We start from the raw sequence: 27,949 nt of genomic DNA on the forward strand, positions 1-27,949 counted from the left end.
CTCGTGTCTGTGGTGGCAGCATCCATTTTGTGGAGCTGAGGCTTTAGTTAACTTTAACCGGGGTTCACAGTTACGTACATGTCGTGTCCCTCTAGAAGGGCGGAATGCTAACCTCGTCGCCAGAATTGGTGAGGGGGTAGCATCCCGATTCGTATGACACCTTACTCGACATGTCTTGATAACGCAATTCCGAAGTTACCGATATGGTACGCGTTATCATGGAACAGCCATTGGGTCTTGGTTCCGCAAGCTGCAACCGGGCTCGGCTCGGGCCAGAACCCAATTCACACGATTCCAAGCACTCTGCCTTCAGGATTGTCAAGGCCTGCCATAGGAGTGACTGATAGGACTCGGGTGTCCATTGTACGGTTAGATATAGGGCTACTATATCTAAAGCAACGAGTGGGTACGCTACGTTGCCCCAGCTGTCGTGCAGCCAGTTGTGTCAGATTTAGATGGCCATCCAGGGGTGGCATAATACATGCTTCAGCCCCTGGTAGGCCCTGGGTACACCGATGCCCTGAGTTACAGGGTCTGACAGGGTGGCCCAGTTCCAATTGGGTAATGCACCTGAGGTACACGCATCAATTTAGAGAGAGAACAGCTAGGCTGTGGGTCTGATTAGCAGGCCCACAGCCCGAGAAAGTCGTAAACCAGTGAAACAAAAGCAAAAAGTCTGGGTGATCATAGGATTGCAGACCCTACTCTCCTACAATGCCCTTCAAGAATCTCGTTACAATGGGGGACTTGAACAAAGAAGGCTGATCAGGAAGCCGTAGAAAGGCTGAAAGGGCCGAAAGGTAGCCCTTAATAGTGCCCAGAGCAGAGCCCTGCTGGGCAAGAGAGAGAAGAAACAGAAGAACCTCGGAAAGAGGGGCAGAAAGAGGATCCACAGCCTTTGCTGTGCACCATGCCACAAATCTGTTCCACCCACAGGCGTATACCGACTTCGTGGAGGGACGCCTGGCTGCCAGAATTACATCACAGACTTCAGGAGGCAAGTCAAATGGCCTCAACTGCCGCCGCTCAATCTCCAAGCATGGAGGTGGAGACTGGACAGGTTCGGGTGTAGGACCGTCCCCTGCTGCTGCGACAGAAGGTCCTCCTGAAGGGGCAGGCGGATTGGGGGACCGACTGACATGCTGAGTAGCTCGGGATACCAGTACCTTCGAGCCCAGTCCGGAGCCACAAGGATAACTTGGGCCCGGTCGCGCCTGATCTTCTTCAGCACTCTGGGCAGAAGTGGTATAGGCGGAAAGGCGTATAACAGACCGCAACTCCACTCGCGCCGAAAGGCGTCGCCGTGCGAGTGCCGTCTTGGAAACTCCAACGCGCAGAACTGATGACATTGCGCGTTCTCTTCTGTGGCGAATAGATCTAACCAAGGCTCTCCCCATTGCAGAAAGAGGCCTTGCGCCACGTCCGAGTTCAGACGCCATTCGTGATCCATCGAGCACCGACGGCTGAGTTCGTCCGCATTGGCGTTCAGAGAACCTGCCAGGTGTTGAACCGTCAAAGTCACGCCCTGACGTTCCAGCCACTGCCAGAGGCGCAGAGCCTCCTGGCAAAGGGTCCACGACCCCACTCCGCCCTGTTTGTTGCAGTACCACATGGCGGTAGTGTTGTCGGTGAACACCTGCACCACACTCCGGTTGACAAAGGGGAGGAATGCCTTCAGTGCTAGACGAATCGCCCGTAGCTCCAACAGGTTGATATGGAGCCGGGACTCTGCCGGAGACCAGATGCCTCTGATCTCTGCCTCTCCCAAGTGGCCACCCCAGCCCTGGAGGAACGCGTCCGTCACGACAACGTGCTCCGGTTGGGGAAGGGAGAGGGATCTGCCTCTGACCCAATCGCGGTCCGTAAGCCACCACTGCAGTTGTCTCGCAGTGCCCTCCGAGATCAAGACGTGGTCGGACAAGTTGCCCTGATGCTGGGCCCACTGAAACTTCAGGTCCCACTGCAGAGCCCGCATCCGCCACCGGGCGTGATGCACCAGAAGGATGCAGGAAGCCATCAGCCCCAGCAGCCGCAGCGTCAACCTGACCAAAACCCGGGATAGCGGCTGAAAGATGGGAATCAAAGCCTGTATATCCCGGACCCGCCGTTCCGGAGGATAAACCCGAAACTGCGCCAAGTCCAGAACCGCTCCGATGAAAAGGAGCTTTTGAGAGGGACACAGGTGTGATTTCGGCACATTGATGGAGAACCCCAGGTCGTGCAAGAGGTCTGCCGTCCGTCATCTGAAGGTGGTGGACGACTGTCTGGGGCGAGCCCGCCTTCAACAACCAGTCGTCTAGGTAGGGGAAGACTGAAACCCCTAACCTGCGCAGATGGGCTGCGACCACCGCCATCACCTTTGTGAACACCCGTGGGGCGCTGGTAAGGCCGAAGGGGAGCACGATAAACTGAAAGTCCACGAAAGGAGCGAAACGAACCAGTCTGCTGGCGCTGGGTCGAGAGACCCAAGGACTTGGCCGTGACCCTGGAGTCCTTGAAGCGTTCCAGCGCGTGGTCCGCCTTGTCACCAAACAGTCGACAGCCATCGAACGGCATGTCCATCAAAGGATTCTGGACATCTGCCGAAAAGTTGGCGGATCTCAGCCAGGCGTGGCGACGAATCGCCACCGTCGTGGACATCGCTCTGCCTAGCGAGTCGGTCGTATCAAGACCACACCGTATAGAATATTTAGCTGCGTCTCGGCCCTCAGCCACAGCCATGCCGAGTTTTGCCCTCACCTCCATGGGGCATTCTGGCAGCAGTTCCGCGACCGTATCCCACACAGAGTGGGTGTAGCGGCCCAAGAGGCAAGCGGTGTTGCAAGACCGCAGTCCCAAACTCAGGGACGAGAAGACCTTCTTGCCATACTGGTCATACCTCTTAGATTCCCGTTCGGGCGGGGCCGACGGGAATGCGGTCTGGGAGGTCGAGGCCTGGATCACCAGACTCTCGGGGGTGGGATGGGTGGACAGGAATTTGGGGTCGTCCGGACAAGGACGGTGGCGTCTGGCCACGTTCCGATCAACAGGCGAACCTGAAGCGGGCCTGGACCACGTGCCCAACAGAACGTCTGACAAGGCTTCGTTAAACGGCAGCAGTGGCTCCTGTGGGCATGACTGCGGTTTGAAGACCTCAGTGAGGATGTTAGGCCTCACGGCCGCGACGGGGAGCTCAAGGTCTAAGGCCTTGGCAGCCCTCATCAGCACCACTGAATATGCAGCACCCTCCTCCGACGCCACGGAAGGAGAAGAGACAAAGCCAGGGTTAGGAGAGTCGTCCAGACTACTGGCATCCCCCAAATCACCTGTCCAGTCCGGGTCATACTGGCACTCACGTGACAGAGGGTCCTCAGACCCCTCCCAACCTTCCCGTACTCTTCATCATCTCCATATTCGGAGTCAACGATGTAGACCGGCTCCTCGGGATTCACAGGCCCCATCGGAGTCGATCGACGTCGGTCCGACTCCGCGTCCGGATTCGGGGAGGGTATGGGGACGGCGCCGCCCGGAGCCGGCACAGGAGAACCGGCGCCGCGCGGGGACGGCGTCGGGGGTAACCCCGATGGAATCGGTACCGGACCGGCCGGTAGGCCAGCCGGCGTCGACCCCGAAGGCCCTTGCGGCGCCGGGGTCGGAGCCGTCGGCGGCACCGGGGCCGGAGCACCCGATGGCGTCAAGCCAGGGACACCCGACCCGCTAGGGCCCTCAGACGGTAGCACTGGGCCCGAAGGCGCCCTAGGCCCCGTCGGAGAACTGAGCGCCCTCATGGCCATGAGGAGCGCCTCAATCTCCTCAGGCGTCGCACCGTGCCCAGGGACCGGAGGGTATGGGGCAGGCCGCGCCGGCGACTCTCGCGGAGCCGCGGGGTGGGGTCACCCGAACCCCCGGCCGCGTTGCGCGAGCGTCGGGGGGAGTCGGGGGTACGATGACGACGCCCCGACTTCTTGTGTTTCTTACCTGAAGAGCCCGACGAATGGTGACGACTTCCGGAACGTTCGGCGGCTCCGCGACCGCTCCCTGGACCTCCGGCCGGACTGGGACCGCTCCAGACGCGGGGCCGACACCCGGAGCTCAAGCAGCTTGCGGGACCGCTCCCGTCTAGCCTTGTTAGTGAGAGCCCGGCAGTCGACGCAGGCGTCCACGTCGTGGTCGGGGCCCAGGCACCGGAGACAGAGTCGGTGATGGTCCGTGACCGACATCGTGCGGTCACAACCGTCACAATTCTTGAAACCGGGCATCCTACCAGGCACCAAAAAGAGATTAGAAAGATAACAAAGTTGGTCAAAAGACCGGAGTACTGCTCTTCGGATCTGCGCTTACTGGCGCGGAAAAAAGAAGAACTGACGTCAGCGCGCGGAGGCGACGTCTACATACTCCAGCGACGTCATCACGGCGCAAGACGCCGACTGACGCGGAGCCGCAGGGGACGCCTGCAGACAACGCCTACCGACGCGCAGGGGTACTGCTACGCAAAAGTTTCCGGATCCAGACTGACGCCTGGGGTTATTCTAAGGTAAGGAATCTAACACTAACGTGTTTCTTTCAGATAGTATAAATAAGCGCTGGTTGCATATGTAGGGAAATATTGACAGTTTAAAGCTGTGTTCAACGCAAGCAGTAGCCTCAAGATCGTAGTAATGTGAGAATATAGGTGGGTAAATAAGGCACATATTGACAAAGAGATTCTTTAAATGCTGGCCGAATGTCTTCTAAAGTTGTTCAAAAGCAAAGTGTGATTCATTTAGATGACTCGGATTTCACATGACAAGATAATGAGTGACATGCAGCTTCTCTAGACAAAGGAAGTCTACTGCCTGCATTATTGTAATGTTAAGAAAGATAGTTCATGAAAAGGAACCTTCCAATTGGTCACACCGCATTAAACATTAAATTAACTGGACTCAGTCACTGCAAAATAAAATATCATATATGGAGGGCATTATCAGATATTGAATCTCAGTCACATATTTTACGGAATAATATTACCTACCACCCATTAGAGGGTGATAAATGGATTGCCATACATTAGGTACCAGTAACACAGCGCTTTGAAAGAGCAGACATAGTATGAAGCCCTGTAAAAACAAATGACTATTATTATCCTTATTAATTGTATACTTGAAAGCATGTATTTACAGAATGCTGATTATACAAGAACCTAAGGGAACTGGAAGCAAAGGCTGTGTTTATACAAAGTCACTGTTATCAGAAGAAAAAAAAACGAATCCCACTTTCGGTGCAACAGGTAGATGCTACCAACCGTACAAATGTATTTTACCATTTCTTATGCTGAAAGAAGATGAAAATGCTGAATTTAACTGAAGGTATTTTTTTTAATCATCCGTATTTTCCAACATATTTTAGTAAATTATTTTTCACAAGACAATATAGGAGGCAAGGCTGCTACACAGATTTCAGTAAACCACTGGTAATGTGATTTCGTAGTAAGTTCAGAGAACATTCATTATCCCCGTCCTTAGCTTTCAGTCGGGTACGCTATCTAGCAAAGTTGGGATTTTTGTATAGATTTCCATATGTCAGATGCTAGCGGGGCCAGGAGTCCAGGTCTGAACTTTAACAATCAGCATGAGAGCTAAGAAAGCAACCGGAAGTCCATTAGATGTGTTACTAAAAAAAAAGCTCTTGCTGAGACACACGCTGGTCACAGAGTGCACATACGATTCCAAGAAATACTGACTGAAAACCAAAGATTTCCGGGAAATTAAAGGGCGATTTATTAACAGGACAAAAGAGTAGATGAAGGTCTTTAACACCAATAAATACATTAACAGAATCTGACAAACCAATCTAAAAAAGTAATTGTACTGCTTATAAAGCAAACGTTATATTATTCGTGAAAACCAGTAAGGCAATACATAAAACGGTATTATGTAGCTGAAATAACAGCCCTAGCTGTTCCATTAAACAAATACCATCAACTGCCTGATTGCACAAACAAAGACTTAATGGGGAATTTACACATCATCTACCAACTACTGAGCGGCTCTCTAAAAACTAAGGCTTTCAGGAAGAGTTCGCAGACCTTTACCAGCGTGATCATGCAAAATTTCTGCTTCCTGAGAAATTAATTCAATTGAAGATGATCTAGGATTAGATGAATCTGGAACGAAACCCCTTGTTACAATAAGATATCAATCAATAAAACAGTACACTTGTAAAGCGCACTAATTACCCGTGAGGGTCTCAAGGCGCTGGCGGGGGGGGGGGGCTGCTACTGATCGAAGAGCCAGGTCTTGAGAAGTTTTCTGAAAGCCGGCAGGTCTTGGGTCTGTCGTAGATTGATAGGGAGGGTGCTCCAGGTCTTGGCGGCGAGGTAAGAGAAGGATCTGCCGCCAGCGGTTGTTTTCCGGATGCGAGGAACTGTGACGAGGGCAAGGCTGGCAGAGCGGAGGCTGCGGGCGGGGGTGTGGAAGCTGAGTCGGTCGTTGAGGTATGCTGGTCCGGCGTTGTGTAGGGCTTTGTGTGCGTGGATGAGGAGTTTGAAGGTGATCCTCTTGTTGACTGGGAGCCAGTGCAGGCCTCTCGGGTGGGGTGTGATGTGGCTGCGTCGGGGGACATCGAGGATCAGTCGTGCCGAGGCGTTCTGGATGCGTTGCAGCCTTCTCAGGAGCTTGGTTGTTGTTCCTGCGTAGAGGGAGTTCCCGTAGTCCAGTCTGCTGGTGAAGAGGGCCTGGGTGACGGTTACATTTTGTCTGAATTCAGCTTCAGCCCGCTGTCCTTCATCCATTCGGCAACGGCCTTCATTCCTCTGTGGAGGTTCGTTTTGGCGGTGTGGGGGGTCTTCGGTAAGGGATATGATCAGCTGGGTGTGGTCGGCGTAGGAGATGATGTTGAGGTTATGTTGTCGTGCGACGTGGGCGAGTGGTGCCATGTAGATATTGAATAGCGTCAGGCTGAGGGAAGATCCTTGTGGGACGCCGCAGATGATCTCGGTGGTCTTGGAGCGGTAGGGTGGGAGGCGGACGCTCTGGGTTCTGCCGGAGAGGAAGGATGTGGTCCAGGCCAGGGCCTTCTCTTGGATTCCGGCGTTATGGAGGCGTGCTGTTAGGGTGCGGTGGCAGACCATGTCGAAGGATCCCGATGTCGTCAGTGGCGGCGATGAGGGCGGTCTCGGTGCTGTGGTTGCTGCGGAAGCCAGACTGGGATGGGTCCAGGATGTTGTAGTCTTCGTGACTTTCGCCGGGAAAGGGAGCAAGGAGATGGGACGCAAGTTCTTGAGGTCCTTGGGGTCCGCCTTGGGTTTCTTCAGTAGGGCGTTGATCTCGGCGTGCTTCCAGCTCTCCGGGAAGGTTGCGGTCTTGAAGGAGGTGTTAATTGTTTTCCGGAGATGGGGTGTGATGGCTGTGCTGGCTTTGTTGAAGACGTGGTGGGGGTATGGGTCAGGGGAAGTCTGCCCAATGACCAACTAGGTAGGTGACGGCCAAGGAGGGAATCAACAGTCAATCACTCCTATAGCTCTCAAGGTACCTCCATCTTGAAGTGTTAGAGCAACCCCTTGCTTGATGTTTTGCCCCTCTGTAATGGTGGGCGATCTGCGGGCCGGAAAAGCAGGCGAGGAGGCCGTATGTAGTGGGCTATACTGTAGGTTTATTTTACAAGGAGGCAGAATCAATGTCACAACAAAAGGAATGCAAGGAGGGTTCCAGGTTCAAAGTCTGCTCCGGGTCTTGGGTGTAGTCCTGCGTCTAGGATTCTCCAACGACAGCTCCGATGTAGGGGAGTTCCACGGAGGGCAGTAAGAGAAAGAAACAAAGGACCGTTAGTCTTATCCGTGTGATCCGACAATATACCGTCACCCGGGCAGTGAAGGGGGGGGGGGAAGAGAAAAGAGATCGTGAGAAAAGGAAGGTACAGGGAGGCAGGAACACAAGGGGGGGGTTTATTTAGAAAGGGTGTCGGGAATGGAGGTGCGAGGATGGGGACACGGGGTCACTTCAAACAGTGCGAGTGCTATACAAGTATACTACAGTGCAGGGGCCGTGATGCTAAAGAAAAGGGTTTATTTACAGGGCTTTACCAGGACTCCTAATGAGTAGGGGTAAGGAAGGCTTAAGACACTCACCCGGTCCGCCGTAACTCTCCAAGTGTAAATGTAAATGTATGTAAATGTATAGGCATTTATATAGCGCACTACTTACCCGTAGGGTCCCAAGGCGCTTCGACCGCTGCGAAACCCTTCCTGGCTTCCCTGAGAGATGGTCCCTTAATGGGTATCTCCAGGGTGAGACCAGGCATGCCCGGCGGTCTGGTGGGGCCGTTAGTGAAGATGAGGCAAGCTAATGCCCAGAGTTGCCGAGTGTGATCGCTGATCAGAGTGGGCACCAAGGCGAGAGAATTATCGAGTCCGCTGACCCTGGTCCAGAAACCTGCCGCGCCGGGAATCGAACCCTGGTCCCGGGCCGTCCTCTGCTCTCGGGTCTGCCGCCTCTAACCAGTGAGCCACACTACTTCACTGAGTGAGTTACGGCCGCTCTTCAGCCACCTCCTGTGGGCTCCACCACTCTTCGGTCCACACCTCTTCGTCACACGTCTGCGCTCCTTCTCCAGCTCCAGTCCGAATCTCCTGCCACGATACTCCGACGGGGTGTTCTACTCGGATCCCGGTTTTATCCTGTGCTGACTCTGCCCCTAAGGCGGGACTTCTGGGGTCAGAGGGATATGCTTCCTCCGGGCTCGTGGTTCTGATTGGTCCCTGAGGAAGAGAGAAGGGCGGAGCCTCGTGGGTTATGGCTGGATTGCCGAGTCCTGTCTTCACCATATGGTATGGTGTGCGCGTTTGTAGTCCCGGTGGTGGAAAAGACCGAGGTAGGTGCGGGGTAGAGCGGCCCTCCTGGGGTGGTCGCGGGGACGCCACCTCACATACCCTTCCCCTAGCTGTCCTTCTTGTACTGGATGGAGTATGAGGGTAGCGTGACGGGTAATCGGCATTGCCCTGGTCTGACCCTTTTCGGTGTAGAGTTTTGAAGTGAAACGGCTGAAGGGAGAGAAACCAACGGAGGACCCGGTCGTTCTGACCTTTGTTCCGGGCCATCCACTCCAAGGGGGCTTGATCAGTATAGAGGACAAAGTCTCTGCCCTCCAAGTAGTATCGTAGGTTGTCAATTGCCCATTTTATGGCCAGGGCTTCTTTTTCCACCACAGCGTAATGTTTTTCCCTGGGAAACAGTTTTCGACTTACATAGAGAATGGGTCTTTCGTTACCTAAGGAATCTTTCTGGGACAGCACTGCCCCCAGCCCATGTTCGGAAGCATCTGTTTGTAGGATAAAGGGCAAGGAGTAGTCAGGGGGTATCAAAACAGGGCTTGAGGTCAAGGTGTCTTTTAGATCTGTGAACGCGTGCCAGGCTTCGGGAGAGGGGTTTCGTAACAACTCATCAGAGCGGTTCGTCTTCTTCAGAAGATCCGTCAGGGCGGCGGCTCTCTGGGAGAAATTGGGCACGAACCGCCGATAATATCCGAGGAGCCCTAAAAAAGCACGAAGGTCTTTCTTTGTTTGGGGAAAGGACAGGGACCTGATAGCCACGGTTTTGCTTTCCTGAGGTCTTATTAGTCCATCCCCCAGAAGATACCCCAGGTATTTGACAGTCCTCGCCGCCAGAGTGGTTTTGGCGGGGTTAATGGCGAATCCAAAAGAGCCCAGGGCAGAGACAACACTACCTAGATGTCTCACATGTTGTGGCCAGTTATCGCTGAATATGACGATGTCGTCTAGATAAGCGCCTGCGTACTGTGCATGGGGTCTCAGAACATGGTTCATTGCACGTTGAAAGGTGGCGGGCGCGCCGTGAAGACCAAAGGGCATGACTAGGAACTGGTATAACCCCTCAGGGGTGGAGAAGGCTGTTTTTTTCTTGTCTTGTTCCCTGAGAGGTATCTGCCAGTACCCTTTACAGAGATCCAGGGTGGAAATATACTTCGCCTTCCCTATCCTCTCTATCATTTCGTCCACCCGGGGAAAGGGATAGGTATCAAATGTGGATATTTTGTTGACCTCCCGAAAGTCGATGCAGAAGCGGACCGACCCGTCTGGTTTTGGGACAAGGACGATAGGGGAATTCCAGTCGCTAACCGAGGGCTCTATTATTCCCATCTTTTGCATGTCTTCTATCTCCTGCCTTATAACCGCCCGACGGGCCTCGGGTACTCTATAGGGTCGCAACCGGACAACTCTTCCTGGTTCGGTTTCGATGGCATGCTCAGTAATACTGGTTCGACCTGGAGAGGAGGAGAAGACTCTCTGAAGGGGCCCTAGGGCTTTGCGGAGTTCCTGAACTAGAGTAGGAGGTAGTTCAGGGTCCTACACAAGGGTCAAACGGAAAGGACAGGGGTTGGCTAGTTCCTGTTAACACCGGACGGGGTCCTTCCCATTTCTTAAGCAGATTCACGTGAAAGATCTGGGAGGTACCGCGTGTGGCGTCCAGTTCTACCTCATAGGTAACCGGCGTCACCTGCTGGAGAATTGTGTAAGGGCCTTGCCACCGACCCAGGAGTTTCTGGTCGGACGAGGGCATCATGAGAAGGACCAAATCGTTGACAGCAAATACCCTGGGACGAGTGCCCTTGTCATATTGCTTCTTCTGGCTGGTTTGGGCACTTTCGAGGTTCTGCCGGACTATGTCCCGTATCATGGCTAGGTGGGTTTTAAGGTTATCCACATATTCCGGGAGTGGCCGCGTGCGATCCGGCTCTGCTTCCCAGACCTCCTGTGCCATGTCTAACAGGGTGCGGGGAGGCCGTCCATACAGCAGCTCATAAGGGGAGTAGCCTGTGCTGCTCTGCTTTTTACAGCGTATGGCGAACAGGGCCAGTGGCAGCATATCTTCCCACCTTTTAGCTTCCAGGCCCAAAAGCTTCGAGAGTCTGTTTGAGGGTGGCGTTGTACCGTTCTACCAAACCATCTGTTTGCGGATGGTAGGCCGAGGTACGGATTTGCTTAATCCCTAGCTCAGCACAGACCCGTTTCATAAGGGCTGATACAAAAGGGGTACCCTGATCAGTCAGGATCTCTCTGGGAAACCCTACCCGAGAGAACAGGGTGATCAGGGCTTTTGCTATCGCCTGGGTAGTGGGTTGGCGCAGGGGTATGGCTTCCGGGAAGCGGGTGGCGTAGTCGACTATGACCAACGCATAGCGACACCCGCTGCGGGAAGGCAGGAGGAGACCTATGATATCCATTCCTATCCTACTGAACGGGATGTCTATGAGAGGAAGGGGTTGTAAAGGGACTCTGGGAGGCCGGTAACGGCTGTTTTTCTGACAGACCACGCACTCCCGACAGTAGGTTTTGATCATTTGGTATACCCCCGGCCAATAGAATTTCTCTAGAACTGCTTGGCTGGTTTTCTCATCCCCAAAATGACCCCCTAGAAGGTGGCTATGAGCGAGGAAGAGGACTTTGTCCTGGAAGGGGCCTGGGATTAGCAACTGTGCGTTCTGCTGTGTCCCCCCTCCCCGGTACAACAACCCGTTTCTCTTGAAAAAGTAAGGACCTACTTGCAAGGGGTCTTCGTGGTCAAGGGCCCTTCCCCAGGCTTCCTGTAGGAGGGGATCCTCCTGTTGTGCCGCCCTGAACTCTCTATCGGTCTGCCAGGGGTGTTCTTCGGTTAACGCGGGATATGCGCTGACATACTCTTTCTTCTCCTTTCTCTTCTGGCTTTTGGGTTTATGCGGTTTAGGTGTTGACTCCGGGGGAGACTGTCCCTGATAAGGTGCGTCCTTCCACCATTGGGCTAGAGAGTCAGAGGTCTCCTGAAGTAGTGTTGGTAATCCCGGATAATCACTCCCCAGAATGGCTTGTTCAGGGAGAGCAGGCACGAGACCTACGGTGAGGTTGGTTCCTGGATCCTTCTGATGATGGATCCGCACTTGAGTAGTAGGGTAGTGCTTGGTGTCTCCATGGACGCATTGGATGGCTACTACTCCCGTAGGGTGCTGTACAGGATGGGCCAGATCTTGGGGTCTTATTACACTCTGACGGCACCCAGTGTCAGCCAGGGCCATAAGTCGTCGTCCATCCACAGAAACAGGACAGTGGAACGGCGGGGGAGCGGCCCCTGGGGGGTGACACAGGTAGTTCCGTACCAGGCCGATCTCCATTGGCTCCTCCTTCTGCGGACACATCCGGGCGATGTGTCCAAACCCACCACATGAGTAACACTGGGGTCCGGGGTTGGGGGGTCGGAACAGGACCGGAGAGGGTAGAAGGGGAGAAGGCTCCGGTCTTCGTGCTGGTTGTGGACGAGGGGGACGTGTGACCATAGTGTTTGAATTCCTGTTTGAATGCTCCTCCTTTCCCCGCTGGAGCTCTTGAGCCCGGCTATAGGCGGAGGCTATCTCGATGGCGGTTTCAAGAGTTAGCCTGGAGTGTTGCCTCACCCATCGCTGGGTGGCCGGGTGCAAGGAGTTCAGAAATTGTTCCAGATATATTTTTTCAAGGATATTGTCTTTGGTGGATGTCTCGGGTCGGAGCCATCTGTTGGCGAGATCCCTGATCCGAAAGGAGAGGGCCCTTGGATTCTCCTGGGGTCTCTCCTTTGCTTGTCGCAATTTAACCCTGTAGGTGTCATCATCAATACCAAGACGTTCTAATATGCACCGTTTTATATCTGCATACGGGGTGGTGCCCTGTATGTTGGCCTGCTGGTAGGCGGCCTGTAAGTCGCCGGTCAAAAGGGGACCCAGGTATTGACCCCAACGGTCCACAGGCCAATTGGCCGCTTGGGCTAGCCTCTCAAAGTTAGTGAAGAAGTAGTCCGGATCCTCTCCCGGGACATACTTTTGCAAGACGACCGACAGGAAAGAGGTGACCGGCCTAGGTTGTCCCAGGGCGGTAGTTAGCTTTTCCATGGTTTGTTCGTGGTCGACCCCCTGACCCTTAAGGACGTCATGGAGCGGTCTCCTGTCGGTCTCAGCGGTCTTTAGAAATTGTTCCATAAGTTTCCCGAATTGCTCCTGGGATTCCGCCATCTGTTTCACCACGGCCTCCATGCTTCCAGCAGATCCCACTTCTGACACCAGATGTAATGGTGGGCGATCTGCGGGCCGGAAAAGCAGGCGAGGAGGCCCTATGTAGTGGGCTATACTGTAGGTTTATTTTACACGGAGGCAGAATCAATGTCACAACAAAAGGAATGCAAGGAGGGTTCCAGGTTCAAAGTCCGCTCCGGGTCTTGGGTGTAGTCCTGCGTCTAGGATTCTCCAACGACAGCTCCGATGTAGGGGAGTTCCACGGAGGGCAGTAAGAGAAAGAAACAAAGGACCGTTAGTCTTATCTGGGTGATCCGACGATATACCGAACACCGTCACCCGGGCAGTGAAGGGGGGGGGGGGGGGGGGGAAGAGAAAAGAGATCGTGAGGAAAGGAAGGTACAGGGAGGCAGGAACACAAGGGGGGGTTTTATTTAGAAAGGGTGTCGGGAATGGAGGTGCGGGGATGGGGACACGGGGTCACTTCAAACAGTGCGAGTGCTATACAAGTATACTACAGTGCAGGGGCCGTGATGCTAAAGAGAAGGGTTTATTTACAGGGCTTTACCAGGACTCCTAATGAGTAGGGGCAAGGAAGGCTTAAGACACTCACCCGGTCCGCCGTAACTCTCCAAGTGAGTTACGGCCGCTCTTCAGCCACCTCCTGTGGGCTCCACCACTCTTCGGTCCACACCTCTTCGTCACACGTCTGCTCTCCTTCTCCAGCTCCAGTCCGAATCTCCTGCCACGATACTCCGACGGGGTGTTCTACTCGGATCCCGGTTTTATCCTGTGCTGACTCTGCCCCTAAGGCGGGACTTCCGGGGTCGGAGGGATATGCTTCCTCCGGGCTCGTGGTTCTGGTTGGTCCCTGAGGAAGAGAGAAGGGCGGAGCCTCGTGGGTTATGGCTGGATTGCCGAGTCCTGTCTTCACCATATGGTATGGTGTGCGCGTTTGTAGTCCCGGTGGTGGAAAAGACCGAGGTAGGTGCGGGGTAGAGCGGCCCTCCTGGGGGGGTCGCGGGGACGCCACCTCACACCCTCCTACTTGCTTGAAGTGTTAGCTCCCCTTCCCTCATACCCGACGTTCATGTCTAGTTGCCCCTTGACAAGAACTAACCCAAGTGTCGTGACTATCATTTGTCCAAAATGACAACATTGAGCTGTCTTATGTATATATTTGTCATGAAAATTTGTTTTCCTTCTTACCCCAAATGCTACTGTGCCCAAACTCAGCAACACTATAATTAGAAGTCAGAGGCAGTGGCAGCTCCTCCTCTAAGGCGGAGGAACATCGCCCTAAAGAGCAGGGTAATAAGGAAACAAGCATTGGCAATGCAATAGGTCATGCATTAGGAAAGTTTGAGCTATTGGTATTGTAAATGACAAATTTTGTATTTATGTGTTGGGTTTGAAAATAGCGAAATTAATAGCTTTGTCATTTACAATGCCAATAGTTTTAACTTTCGCAAATATGACACCTATAGCATTTGTAATGCAATATGTGTTGTATTTATGAGACTTAGATGTATTGATATTACAAATAAAAATAGCTTTTATTTTTTTTAATAATTAATACTTAAATAAAAGTTACTGTAATTTATAATGGCAATAGCTTTTGTAAATTACTTTTGTGAAGATTATGTTCATTGTATTTTATTGTGACGAAAAACCAAGAACAGAAGTGAAATATTTACATCTTTCTGTGACATTTGTAATAAAGATTGAAACAATTGAGAGAACATATTTGAACCAGTTGTTGTTGAATGGTTGCACAGATTGATGCTGTGGTAGCGTTGAGTGATGTTGTGGTGGCTCCGAGTGATGTTGTGGTGGCTCCGAGTGATGTTGTGGTGGCTCCGAGTGATGTTGTGGTGGCTCCGAGTGATGTTGTGGTGGCTCCGAGTGATGTTGTGGTGGCTCCGAGTGATGTTGTGGTGGCTCCGAGTGATGTTGTGGTGGCTCCGAGTGATGTTGTGGTGGCTCCGAGTGATGTTGTGGGGGCGACGAGTGATGTTGTGGGGGCGACGAGTGATGTTGTGGGGGCGACGAGTGATGTTGTGGGGGCGACGAGTGATGTTGTGGTGGCGACGAGTGATGTTGTGGTGGCGACGAGTGATGTTGTGGTGGCGACGAGTGATGTTGTGGTGGCGACGAGTGATGTTGTGGTGGCGACGAGTGATGTTGTGGTGGCGACGAGTGATGTTGTGGTGGCGACGAGTGATGTTGTGGTGGCGACGAGTGATGTTGTGGTGGCGACGAGTGATGTTGTGGTGGCGACGAGTGATGTTGTGGTGGCGACGAGTGATGTTGTGGTGGCGACGAGTGATGTTGTGGTGGCGACGAGTGATGTTGTGGTGGCGACGAGTGATGTTGTGGTGGCGACGAGTGATGTTGTGGTGGCGACGAGTGATGTTGTGGTGGCGACGAGTGATGCTGTGGTAGCGCATAGTGATGTTGTGGTGCCCCTGAGTGAAAATCTGGCTGGGCAGGTGACGGTCAAAGGGATTAACCAAGGGCGATCTCCTCAATAGCTGACAGAGCAGCTCCACCGGGCGTCGGACTTAATGCTCGGACTACACTGTCAGGGTAGCGATCAGGTGTATTCACAGATTGTCAGATTATCCAGACGCCATCTTGAGGTCAGGCACATTCCACTTCCTTCTGGTGCTCCTGCGGCTGGGAGAGAGTGGAAATAGATGTCTGCCCCATCTCCAGCACAAAGTTTCCTGGCGGCTCCCAGGCTCATGGTGTGGTTCTGCCTGACTCAGAGTCTGGCAGCCCTTCCCGGCGGCAGAAACACCATCCATAGGGGATTACGGTGCGGTTCCGACTGGCGGTAAGACTCAGAGCTAGTCAGAACCGAGTAGGAATGACCGGCCGGTTTAGGTGTCAACCACCAAGATCCTAATCAGGAAGTTGGACCGCAAATCCCTCTGACAGCCAGTCGCTCTTAAAGATAACCTCGCTATACAGAAACTAACAAACTCACTCACAAACTAACATGCTTAAGCAAAGAGAGGAATACATTAAGCATCGCGTTCACATCCCATAGGACCGAATGTCAAGGTTCTGGGGGAAGAGACGATCGTACGCCCCTAAGAAGTTTCCAGGTTAGAGTGTGCTCACCCACCGGATGTGCATAGATCGGGGGATGCCCTGCTGAAATCACTAATAGGAAGTTATTGATCGTCCTATAGGCCATGTCTTTCAATGTGAGTGAGGCTAGAAAATTCAGGCTGTGAGTAATATTTGTCGCCACAGGTTAAAAATGTCATTGGCGACACCAAGCCAACCATCTGGACCAAGCTGATTGAGTTACCTGCCCATGCCCTGGAGAGGAGGTCTGCAGCCTGGGCGAAAGTCCCAGGACATGCCATTTTCCCTGGTAATCCTCCACACCTTGAGTTGCAACAAACCCTCCAGAACCAGATAGTGGGGATTCCCAGAGTGATCCAGGAGGAGAGCTAGATACAGGGGTAGATGGATTGGATCCCAAGAAAGTTCCATCAGAACTGGAAAACATACTTGAGACCTCCAAAAGGAAGTGATTACTACCACATTCACCCGTTGTCGGAGAACCTGGGTAGAGTCACTTATCAAGAATGGACAGAACACATGTCCCCTTTCCGTGTCCCCTTATTGTTGAAAGGCATTTGTCGCCAGAGAAGGGGTTGTGTTGATCTGAAGGATTTGGACACCTGATGGTCCAGCCTGGACGTGAACAGGTCCACTGAGGAGGGATCCCATTTGGATATCAGAGCCCAAAACACAGAAGGATCTAGTTTCAGGGGTTGCCAGACCGCAACTTGATTGCCTGAGCCCAGGACTTGTTACGCTGTAACTGAGATCTGATCATCTAGAGAATACTCCCAAAAGCTCCTGGTCAGATCTGATAAAGGCTTGTACCACGTCCCCCCAAGGTGGTTGATGTACCTGGCTACTACAACATTGCCCATTTTGAGGAACACATTGCATTGGGTCTGTTCCTGTGCCCAACATTTGACCACGAAAGAACCAGCCAGGAGTTCTAGACAACTGATGTGAAGGGAGCTCCCGTGTTCTGACCATTTTCCTCTGGTGGAGAATTCCCCACAGATTTGATTACAGGTCCGGTTGAGACCCGAAAATGGCACTCTCGTTCCATGCCTCCAGGTGAGCTGGCCACCAGTGGATTTTCGATTTCGCCTCATGTGTTAGAGGGCTACACAGCGTCTCAGGCATTTCAGGAGGTGGGAAATCTTGAGCTGTTGAAGGGCCCTATAGTTTAAGGGACCAGGATAAATGGCTTGGGTGGAAGGAGAGAGAAGTCCCACTACCCTGGCAAGCTGACGAAGGGACGTTGTGGTTTGACGAGAGTGAGAGTCGGCTCGTGTCTGATCTTAGCAATCTTCCTGGAGGGGAGGTTCAGAGTGGCCTGGACAGAATCTACAACAAACCTGAGGAAGACCATGGATTGCATAGGGGATAGAACAGATTTGTTTATGTTGATGAGACAACCCAGGGACTGTCATAGGGAGACTGCCTATTGAAGGGGTGTCTTCAGGGTCATGGCGCTTTGGTTCACGAGCAGGATATTGTTTAAATGCACTATTAGATGGACGCCTCTGCTCGGAAGTGCTCCACCACTAATCAAATGAACTTGGTGAAACACTATGGTCAGAGGACAGTCCAAACAGGAGAGATGTGACTCCTATGTGGTGTGACGACATAGGAATTAATAGAACGCCGGTAGAAGAATCATCACCTTTTGGGGACAGGGGCAGGTGATGGCGCTGGACTTAAGTCAGGTCGTGAGGGAGGAGGGGCAGATGGGTGATCAAGGGAGTTCTGGCCCAGGAAAGCGCAGTTCAGGCAGTCAAAGGCATCCAAGTCTATGCCGATGCACTTCCTACCAGAAGGCTGCGGCTTCTCGGGTTTGCCCGTAGGCTGAAGGCTGGATGACCCTTTAGGTTCTGCCCTCAGATTGAAAGGCACTGTGCTGCTAGATTAAACAAATTTTGTTCCAGCAGTGCTATAGGTTTCGAGACAGCCCGTCGAATGGAGGCCTCCATGATGCCACAGAAGTCGTGGTCAATGGGGTGGTAGGTAACCTCTTCTTCCATGTAAGTATTGTGAATATCCTGCATTCCAGGAGCACTATGGGCTAGTGAAATCAGACAGATCGGGGAGCCTAAACAGGCATCTTTATATGGGGTGAGTTGGGCCGTAACTGCCCTTTGATTGACAGGTCTACTGCAAATTACAAGTAAGTGTCTATTTTTAATATACTTTTTGTGATATAGGCCTGATGTTCGTGTGCCCAATACCATGCAAAGGGCTACCGTTGCGTACAAAAAGCATGCGTAGAGTGCTGAAATACATGAGGTCGTTGACCTCTGATACAGATCAAAAATGTGATGAAAATGCCTGTGTGGCAACATATGGACCTCAGGAGAGGTATTAACACTACCGGCCCTCGGTACAACACAATAGGTGGCCGGCCGCAAGCGGTGACTCAAATGTTATCAGAGGATTGCGATCTGATCAGCGGGTAAGTGCACAAAAGAACAAAGCCTCTGAAGAGCTATGTGGGCGCCCCTAGAGGTCGGTAGACTGTGCCAAACAGCCCCTACATGCCACAGCGAGGCAAGCACCTCAGCCGCATAGAAGCGGTCGCGTTTCAGCATGGGCAAACACCTGCAAAGGAGTCCGGTCTTAAATACAGCGACTAAATGCAAAAATCACTTACATTAACGTTCAAAAGCAATAAGTAAAAGTGGCCCACGGGCCTTGAACTTAACTAAAGGCTGCGAGGAGCAGCAAAAAAAAAAAAAAAAAAAAAAAAGGAGGTAGAGATCAGATAGACAAAGGACTATAAAGGGGACATAGGTACTCGGATTGGTTCAACTGATGTACTTCCTTTTCTAGCCCAAGTGTTTGTGGGATATGTAGTTAGAGTTTAAAGGTTCCACATGGTTGTTATTAAATAAAAATGAAAAAAGAAAGCATAATCCATGCCTCCGGCCCTGGCATAGAATTCCATGCCCTTGCTAAAACTGACCAAAGGATCAAGAGGGCAAACTGAAAAGTTGATTTCTATATAACTGTATTAAACTCAAAAGGTCTTGGTCCATTAGGCTTAAAATTGAGGCAGAGTAAGTATTCTTCACATCCATATTTGCACACGTACGCTGGCCTTTTTGCACACACTGAATGTTAAAAAAACACTGGGGGCCACAATGTTTTGACTTTGCGTTAATCACCTTCTCAGTTAACTATTTCATATCTCTCTTGCTAAACCAACATTACTGTAGTTGCATTTACCCGTACAACGTAAAGCTGATAGAGAATTATCCCAGCTTATGGACACATATTCTGTGATAGTAAATTGAAGCTATTGCCATAAATACTTTCAGAATCTGGGCATTTTATCCCAATGGATCACATTTTATTTTCACACCTAAGGGGAACTTAAGCAGCCCAAAATGCTGTGAGTCGAACAACTATGTTACAAGTATCTGAATGAAAAAAGTAAGCAGTACCTTCTAACTGACAGGTAAATTGACAACAAAATACTTACTGCTTTAGTTTCTCAGTTTCTAAATATTTGGTGAATTCCTGAGAGTTGGGGACAAAATACATTATATCTTCCTCTTTAACTCCATGTGCTGCAATGTGCTCTTCGGAATTAAATCGCAGCAAGTAAGAGGGGCGTGGGATCGGTCCAAATATGTCAAATATCTGAAAAAGAAAACATTCGAGAATTTAATGTGTAATGTCACAGGGAAACAGTGGTTGGTCAATTTCACAAAACGCAGAACCTAAGAAAATACTGAGAAATATATTAAGCAAAAACGTAAGTCATATCATTTAGAGGGCAAACAACTGTAACCACCCTTCTGGTGCAGTTTTAAGAGATAAAAATGTCAGGGTACTAACAATACTGTTGACATAACCATTAATACCAGGCGTTTTGTAAACCAAAGTTTATCCTATGCTATTAGCTCTTAGATAAGGAAAGCAGTGTGGCTACTTGTGTTCTAAGCAGGCAGCTGAACTGTCTAACTCTGGTCGTACACACAAATGAGTAAAAAGAAAGCAACACAGATACTCAACAGCGTAAGTATTAACAAACAGAAAAATACATTTTGAAAATGGCGTATAGTATGTGGCTGGGACTAATAATAAAAGCATATATACAGAATAATGGGTTGACATTTCCCTTCAAAGGGAAAACCATAAACCGATTTCAATGCAATTGATTTTTAACCATGCCAAACTCTCCTTTCAGAAAGAAGTTCTTTCAAAGACAGTAATCTCATACTAATGATTAAGTAGCTTTTAAAAATTAGTTCAGGAACAGGTCATAAAATAAGCTAGGGCTTTCATTCCCCCTATTTTGGGGTATAGTGTTATGGGCATGCGATTAGCATGCACAAGAATATATATATATATATATATATATATATATATATATATATATATATATATATATATATATATATATATATATATATATATTCCTTGTCCCACTGGAAATCAAGGCACTCACGGGTGGGTGCGGCGTGCGGTAGTGGGTTCCCGCAGAAACACAGCGCTCAGCTCCCAAAGAATTCACTCCTCAGAAGAACCGCACTCGTAGAACCAAGTTTAGTGCTCACACCATTCAAGTTTATTTTACAGAGCTAACAGACGCGTTTCAGCATCAAGCCTTCGTCAGTGTTAGTCACGCTTTGCAGGTTAGTCTGGGTATTCAAGCAGTCACACATTGACTAAACATAGTAAATGGACTGAGTTCTTTACATCTGAGCATCGCGCCATTTTGGAACATGCAAAAACATAATAGAATCCGCATTTTAAGTACATTTTACTCTTTTTCCATGCGTTTACTCCGTGTAATAGAAACGGAAATATGATTAAAACATTACGCCGTGGATCGGCGTGGCTCCCCGTGTTTTAAACACTACGGGGAGGTTAGAGGAGCGCAAAGCCTTGCAGCTCCCAATTCAAATTTCCGACAGTCCTTGAAGCCATGTATTGGCAAATTAAATTACAGATAAGGCATTTCGTGCATTTTACCACCAAGTGTTCTGTCAAGCCAGCATTTTCTATACAGCCTGTTCTCCTTATATTTTGTATTTTTTGTCGATTTTTTTGTGTGTTTTCCACTCATAAGTTACAGTCTGAGTTTTCACCCTTCAATTTCTCATCACATATATGTTATCACATTTCTTCTAATTTGTGTGAGGCTATACCGGTCGTCCCTGATCATTAAAAAATTATTTCTTTATTTAAATCGAGGACATGAGAGAAAGATGGGGAACTGACTGGGTGAAAACAGAAAAGAAAGGAAAGAAAAAAGAATTAGACGAGTAGTCTAAAGTAGGAAACAAACACACAAATATATGAATAGATGAATACATGAACGATGTAGGTGGAGTGGTTGTTGCAGATCTGAATCATGTTACTGTTTCTAATCAAAGCACATTAGTCATTGGAAGGACATATTGTAGGTTTGTTTCCTATGCAGTTCCAAAAATACCATTGTTCCATCTACGATTATTTCCCTAGATGGACCGCGAGTTCCTCCCCGCTGTTCAATCCTAATGGTGCCTTTGTCATTAGATCTATGATGTACCTGGATTCCAGGCGTCTCAACTTCTTTAGCCTGTCTCCTCCTCTCACACTTTCCGGTACATAATCAAGGCCAAAGTATTGCAATTTACTCCTGTCCCTTTTATGTGTTTGATCAAAGTGTCTTGCGACAGGGTAAGACGGATCAGCTTTATCAATCGCCCTGAGGTGTTCTAGGACTCCAACCTTTAATTGGTGGATCGTGCTGCCTATATATCTTAGGCCGCACGGGCAGACAAGGCAATATACAGCATAGTTGGTGCTGCATGTCATGAACTTTTCAATGGATTTGGACATGTTTACACCTGGAATCTCATACATCCTGTCCCTTTTACTCCCCGCACAGGCCTTACATTTTCCGCAGGGGTAAAAAAAAAACCATTTCTGCTAATTTGCCTGTTTTTGGAGTAACTTGTTCGAAATGGCTTCTCACTAAGGAGTCTTTCAGCGATCTTGCCTTTCGGTATGTTACTAAAGGTTTGGCTGGGATATCATCCTTTAGTATTGGATCCGTTTTTAGAATATGCCAGTTCTTATGCAATATTCTTCTTAAGTCATTGGATTCACTGGTGTATGGTGTAATTAATCGGAATTTTCCGTCACTGCTGTCATGTTTGCTGACCGGACTTTGAGTAAGTAAGTCCTCCCTTTTGATCTTCCTCACCTTTTTTAATGTTTTTGATAGAGAGATAGGATCGTATCCCCTTTTACAAAATCTCTCTACCTACCATAGCTGGGGGCAAAGCAGGTGCCCATCGCGGTCCCAGATATCTGCGTGTAGAATTGATTATCGAACAGGAAAATATTGCTTGTTAAGCAAAATGCAATAAATTCAAGCAGCATGCAATTATGTAGTGTATATAGTGTATGTATATATATATATATATATATATATATATATATATATATATATATATATATATATATATATTCATTCAATGAAAAAACCATAGGTTATAGGCCATATATAGTTAGGAATTAGCATTTACAAAACCTTATTTTACTCGCATAAAACCATTGAAATTCCATATATAGTTAGAAGCGCTAACTATATATCGCGCACCCGCAATCCACTGCTGATGATGTCACATATTACATCATTCATGACATGGTCAGTGACATCACTGATGACATCACTGATGACATCTCAAATGACATCACTGATGACATCACTGATGACAACACCCAGTGACTGTATGTTTCTGTAAAGTTAAAATATGTTTCACATATTAAAGAATGAGTGGATGTATAAGTGTCTGGATGAAGAATTTAGTAGGTGCATGACTGACTGTATGAGTGAGTGATTAAATGTGTCTCACTGAGTGCATGGGTTAGTGACTAAACTGTCTTAATTTGTGCATCAGTATGTTTGTTGTTGTGTAAGCTGCTGCATGTGTTGATCAGTAGCTATAAGAGTGGCCATATGGGTTATTGATTGGTTGCCCAAGTATTTGAATGGGAGGCTGAGTGTGTGTGTGGGTGGCTGGGAGGTGCGTGACTCTGTGCATAGATGTGTAAGCAGTTGATTCACTAGGAGTATGAGTTCAAGAGTGCATGTGGAAACAGCTATATGGGCGGTTGACTATGCATGGGTGTGTTGGTGAGTGAATGGATTTCTCATTGCTACATGAGCAAGTAAGTACGTATGTAAAATACAATACATGTGAGAGTTGAGATATATAAATAACTGAACATAAGAGCCAGTGAATGTGTGAGTGGCTGTATCGATCACTGTGAGCTTGTATCAGGGATTATATAAGAGAGTAAATATGTGTTATTATATGTTTGAATAAGTAAGATGTGTATAACTGTATAGTTGAGGAAATGGAGGTGTGATTGATTCTTTGCATGACTGACTAGGTGTGTGAGTAACTCCATGGATGACTGACAGTCTGTGAGTGTCTGTTTATACTGAGTGTATGTAAGGTTATATTAGAGTCTGAAGAGGTTCATTGTATTATAACAAGAGTGATGTGATCAGTGATGACAAATGAGATGTCATCAGTGATGTCATTTGAGTTGTCATCAGTGATGTCATCAGTGATGTCATTTGAGATGTCATCATTGATATCATTTGAGTTGTCATCAGTGATGTCATTTGAGATGTCATCAGTGATGTCATCAGTGATGTCACTGACCATGTCATGAATGATGTAATATGTGACATCATCAGCAGTGGATTGCGGGTGCGCGATATATAGTTAGCGCTTCTAACTATATATGGAATTTCAATGGTTTTATGCGAGTAAAATAAGGTTTTGTAAATGCTAATTCCTAACTATATATGGCCTATAACCTATGGTTTTTTCATTGAATTTTCAAGGTTTTGTAAATGCAAATTCCTAACTATATATCCACTATAACCTATGGTTTTTTCTGTGAATTTCATTGGTTTTTTAATAGCAAATATGAAAAGCTTTAAAATGTCAAGTACGTGATAGATAAAAACATTTTCGTATTTATGCACGCTGATGTGCTTTGAACGCTGCACCCCCCCCCCCTCCCCTCTTTTGCCTTAGTAGTACTCTCTCTTTGCAGATACTGAAGGGTAGTTAACGCAGGCCTTTACCCCCGTTGTAATCCGTCGTGCCTCCTTGTCTCTCCATTTGATTGATTGTTGTCCAAGCATTTACTGTTTTAGAATTGGTTCTCTTTGGATCATTCTCTATTTACAAACAAGCACAAAGTCGCAATACTCTGTTTAGTCTTTGCAGATAGTGAAAAATCGTGTAAAAAAATAAAAGTAATCGAGCAAAATCAGTAGGCCACTAATTGGATCTCTTTTTGACCTCGCTAAAATAGAAATATTAGGAACAACCCTTCTTGAGAAATACGAAAATAGTGAGATGATCTGAGCTCCACACCATGAGGGCTGCAAGACAGCTCGGCTCCATCACCCATCCCGCACAAAATAACGACAAACCCTATGCAAATATTAAAAATATAGACAACACACCAACAAAGAAACAGGGTAAAACATTTTATTAAAAAACTATTTACATAACGTTGGTTTATAAGATGATGTCAGTAGTGGACCGATGTGTGAATAGATCGAAAACAGCACAAGGCTCCAAGATCCAGATAGCAAGCTCCTGGATGTTGGGTGCCATAGTTTAGAGTTCTGAATTTCAGCCTTTTTCAATGCCTGTGCTTTGTTGAATCAAAATGGCGGCTTGACACAAAGCTGACTCAAGCGTTGTTACTGATGCTATGCAGACCAAAACTGGTTTTCAGTTTGTACATTTTTCTAGATTTTTCAATCCAAGTTTGGTTGACTTTGTAGAACGATGGCTTCAGATTTTCAACATACGGTGTGGTGGCGCTGACTGGGAGGGGGCGCTTCGCTCCTGCCCCCTCCCCAAGTAAGATTTTCATACGTGAAAGTACGTTAATGGTTTTGGTCCCTGAGATGCTTCGATGTCACTACCATTCTCAAATAGCATAAGTTCTGGATGTTGGGTGCCATAGTTCAGAGTTCTGAGCAGTGCTTGTAACACTGTCTGAAGCTTATTTCCACCTACTGCAGCTTCACTATTCTCAAAGTAAGTGAGTGTCGTTTGTGGACCTGACTGCATTAGAAAACAATGTGATATGTTACCTTCCTAAACAGCTTGACGGAGGCCCCTGAGGGGCGGTGTGATGGCCATGGACTCGGAGAAGACGCTTGGCTCCGACACCCTCCCCAAGTCTTATAGCACTGGTGTAGCCTGAGATCGCCCCCGACATAGGCGGCCGGCTCCCGGGGTCCGGCGGAACTTTTTGCCTTTTGATGACTCTTCAATTCTGGACCTTGTCCCACAATCCGTTTGACCTGAAGACAAGCTGTAGTGGGGCGCCCCTTTATCGTTTTAGTTGCCATTCCGCCCGCTTTTGCTACACTGTGCCTCTTCCGCCATTCAGCTGTTTACCGCCCGCTCTTGCGACTACAGCGTCTCGCTCACCATGTAGTTGAGATGCGCCCGCTCTTGCAGTGCAGCGATAGGCGGCTGCCACAGGACTCTCAAAATGGCGGCCGGCTCTTCGGTTTTGGGCCTGGTCCACTAAAATGGCCCTGGGACACCTTGGAACTCAGACGCTTGTCTGCTAGGGCTTGGGTCCCATTCTCGAAAAGCGTCCCCTCAGCCGTGAAGATTCTACAAAAGTCTTGGGGGCCTCCGACTCCCGCAGGCTTCTGGTGGGGAGCGGCTGCCATGATTGCTCGTGGAATGGCCACGACGGAGCTACGAGATGGTAGTGGTCTCATGCTGACGCCAGCTTTAGTCTGAAACATCCAGAAACACTGTAGACTACCAATTCGATCAGTTCCGGTAGCGCCCCAACATGACCCGGAAGAGAAGAACTTGCCCTCCCCTCTTTGACTGATGGTTCTTGTTGCCTGTCCCCTCTGTTGTCATTTAACAGAACTTTTTGGACTGCTGAAAGGGGTTGTGTTCTGAACGCTGGTTGGTGGAGACATTTTGACTATATTCTTGACCTACGTTGTCGCGTAATGCGTTTTATGACACGCCGCGTTAGCGCACCCGGAAGTGATCCGAGGCGCGGCGCGCAGCGCGTAACGTAAGCATAACAGGTCATGTGACTTGTTAATAAAACTTTTCATTGGTTCATTTTACTTTTGTTAATTTAATGATGAAAAGCTTGGTCATATGACCTAAAAATTACGCTTTTTATTATTTTCGAACAATATTTTTTTTTCAAACATATGTTATAATATTCCAGGCTAATGTACTTTCCAGGAAAATTTACAACTGTCTTGCAAGTAAAATATATTCCTTTTTCGAGAAAAAGGGCGTTTCTTCCTTCCATGACGGAGCCGTTGAGTAAAAGAGATTCGGCCTGCTGTCTTAGTCGCCGATACGCCTGATTATCAGATTCTTATCGATCACTTTATGTTGCAGACATGGAAAACACAACTGCCCTTGACCATTTATCTTTACTGCGTTCCTACATATTATACCTTTTATCCGTCATGTAATTGGACTGCTTTATTTCACTTGCCTTTTACTGATTCGAAAACAGTCACTAAAAGTAAAAACTTTACAAATGAAAATACTACTACCGTGTTTTGTTTTAAAAACCTTTATTGTAAAAATGTCAGTATACAAATACGGGCCTACAACCACGTGGGCCGGCCACGGAGCAAACTGAAATCGTATATGATGAGGAGACATTTACACTGTAGAAGAACGTAACGAGCGGGCCATTAGGTGACAAGAACAAAGGTGTCTAACAGTTGCGGAATCGGTGGACGTACATTTTGTAATTAAAATACGACAGGGCCACTTACAATAACATTTTCTAGATATACATTTGCGGGCAAAGAGTTACGAGTCCCATTTATACCGGCGCCATTTTGGGCGAGGCCGGGCAGGTCCAAGATATAGTCAAAATGTCTCCACCAACCATCGGCCAGACCAGAACCCCTTTCGGCCCTTTATGCTACAAGATGGTGTCTTCCATTCAGAAAATATTGGTGGCAGCATTTTGAAAGGAAACAGAAACAGCCGTTCTCCTAGTGAGTTTCACATTGTTACATTTAGGAAGAATGTTGAAGAGTAGTATGTGGAAAATCTGAAGCCATTTTTCTACAAACTCTCAATCAGACTTGGATGGAAAAAAAAAACCTGAAGAATGTACAAACTGAAAACCAATAATTGTCTGTATAGCACCAACAGTAACGCTTGAGTCAGCTTTGTGTCAAGCCGCCATTTTCATTCAATCAATAGCGTCCCCCTGCACACATTCAGGGACCTGGTCGTGTCTTCAGATGAAACGCATTGTAGGAAAAGAAGCAGAAAGGAAAAGGAAAAAAGTTCCGCCGGACCTAGTGAAGCTGCAGCAGGTGCAAATAAGCTTCAGACAGTCCTACAAGCACTGCTCAGAAATCTCAACTGAGGCACTCAACATCCAGGACTTGCCATTCGGATCTTGGCGCCTTGTGCTGGTTCCGACCTATTCACACATCAGTCCACTACTGACATCACCTCATAAGCCAACGGGGCACCCCACGCCGACTTTCGGCGCAGCATTGTAGGATGGCCACACCAGTGCGGCAATTTGCTGGACACCACCTCGGTACCATCCGGATCTCGGCCCGTTGTGCTGCCTTCGGCCTATTCGCACATCGGTCCGCTACTGACGCCGCCTCACGTGCCAACGGATTTTCTACGCTTTTTGTAGCCCTATGTCGCATAACAGGTCATGTGACTTGTTTATAAAACTTTTCATTGGTTCATTTTACTTTTGGTTTCCCAAAGATGGAAGGCTTGGTCATATGACCTAAAAATAACACTTTTCATTGGTTTAGAACATTTTTTTTTCCCAAACGATGAAAGCCCCACCTTGT

The 27,949-nt window shown here is 48.8% G+C and overlaps 1 protein-coding gene across 1 annotated transcript in view; it reads right to left on the reverse strand.

Moving 5' to 3' along the window:
• Positions 1–27,949, reverse strand: part of NAF1 (nuclear assembly factor 1 ribonucleoprotein) — a 160,439-nt gene that overhangs the window by 44,934 nt on the left and 87,556 nt on the right. The window contains exon 6 of the mRNA XM_086962385.1: positions 19,550–19,710. Coding sequence (XP_086818511.1) covers positions 19,550–19,710 — 161 coding nt within the window. The remainder of the gene's footprint in view (positions 1–19,549; positions 19,711–27,949) is intronic.

This window comes from Lissotriton vulgaris, chromosome 3_1 (assembly GCF_964263255.1).
Source record: "Lissotriton vulgaris chromosome 3_1, aLisVul1.2, whole genome shotgun sequence".
In the NCBI taxonomy this organism is placed as follows: Eukaryota; Metazoa; Chordata; class Amphibia; order Caudata; family Salamandridae; genus Lissotriton; species Lissotriton vulgaris.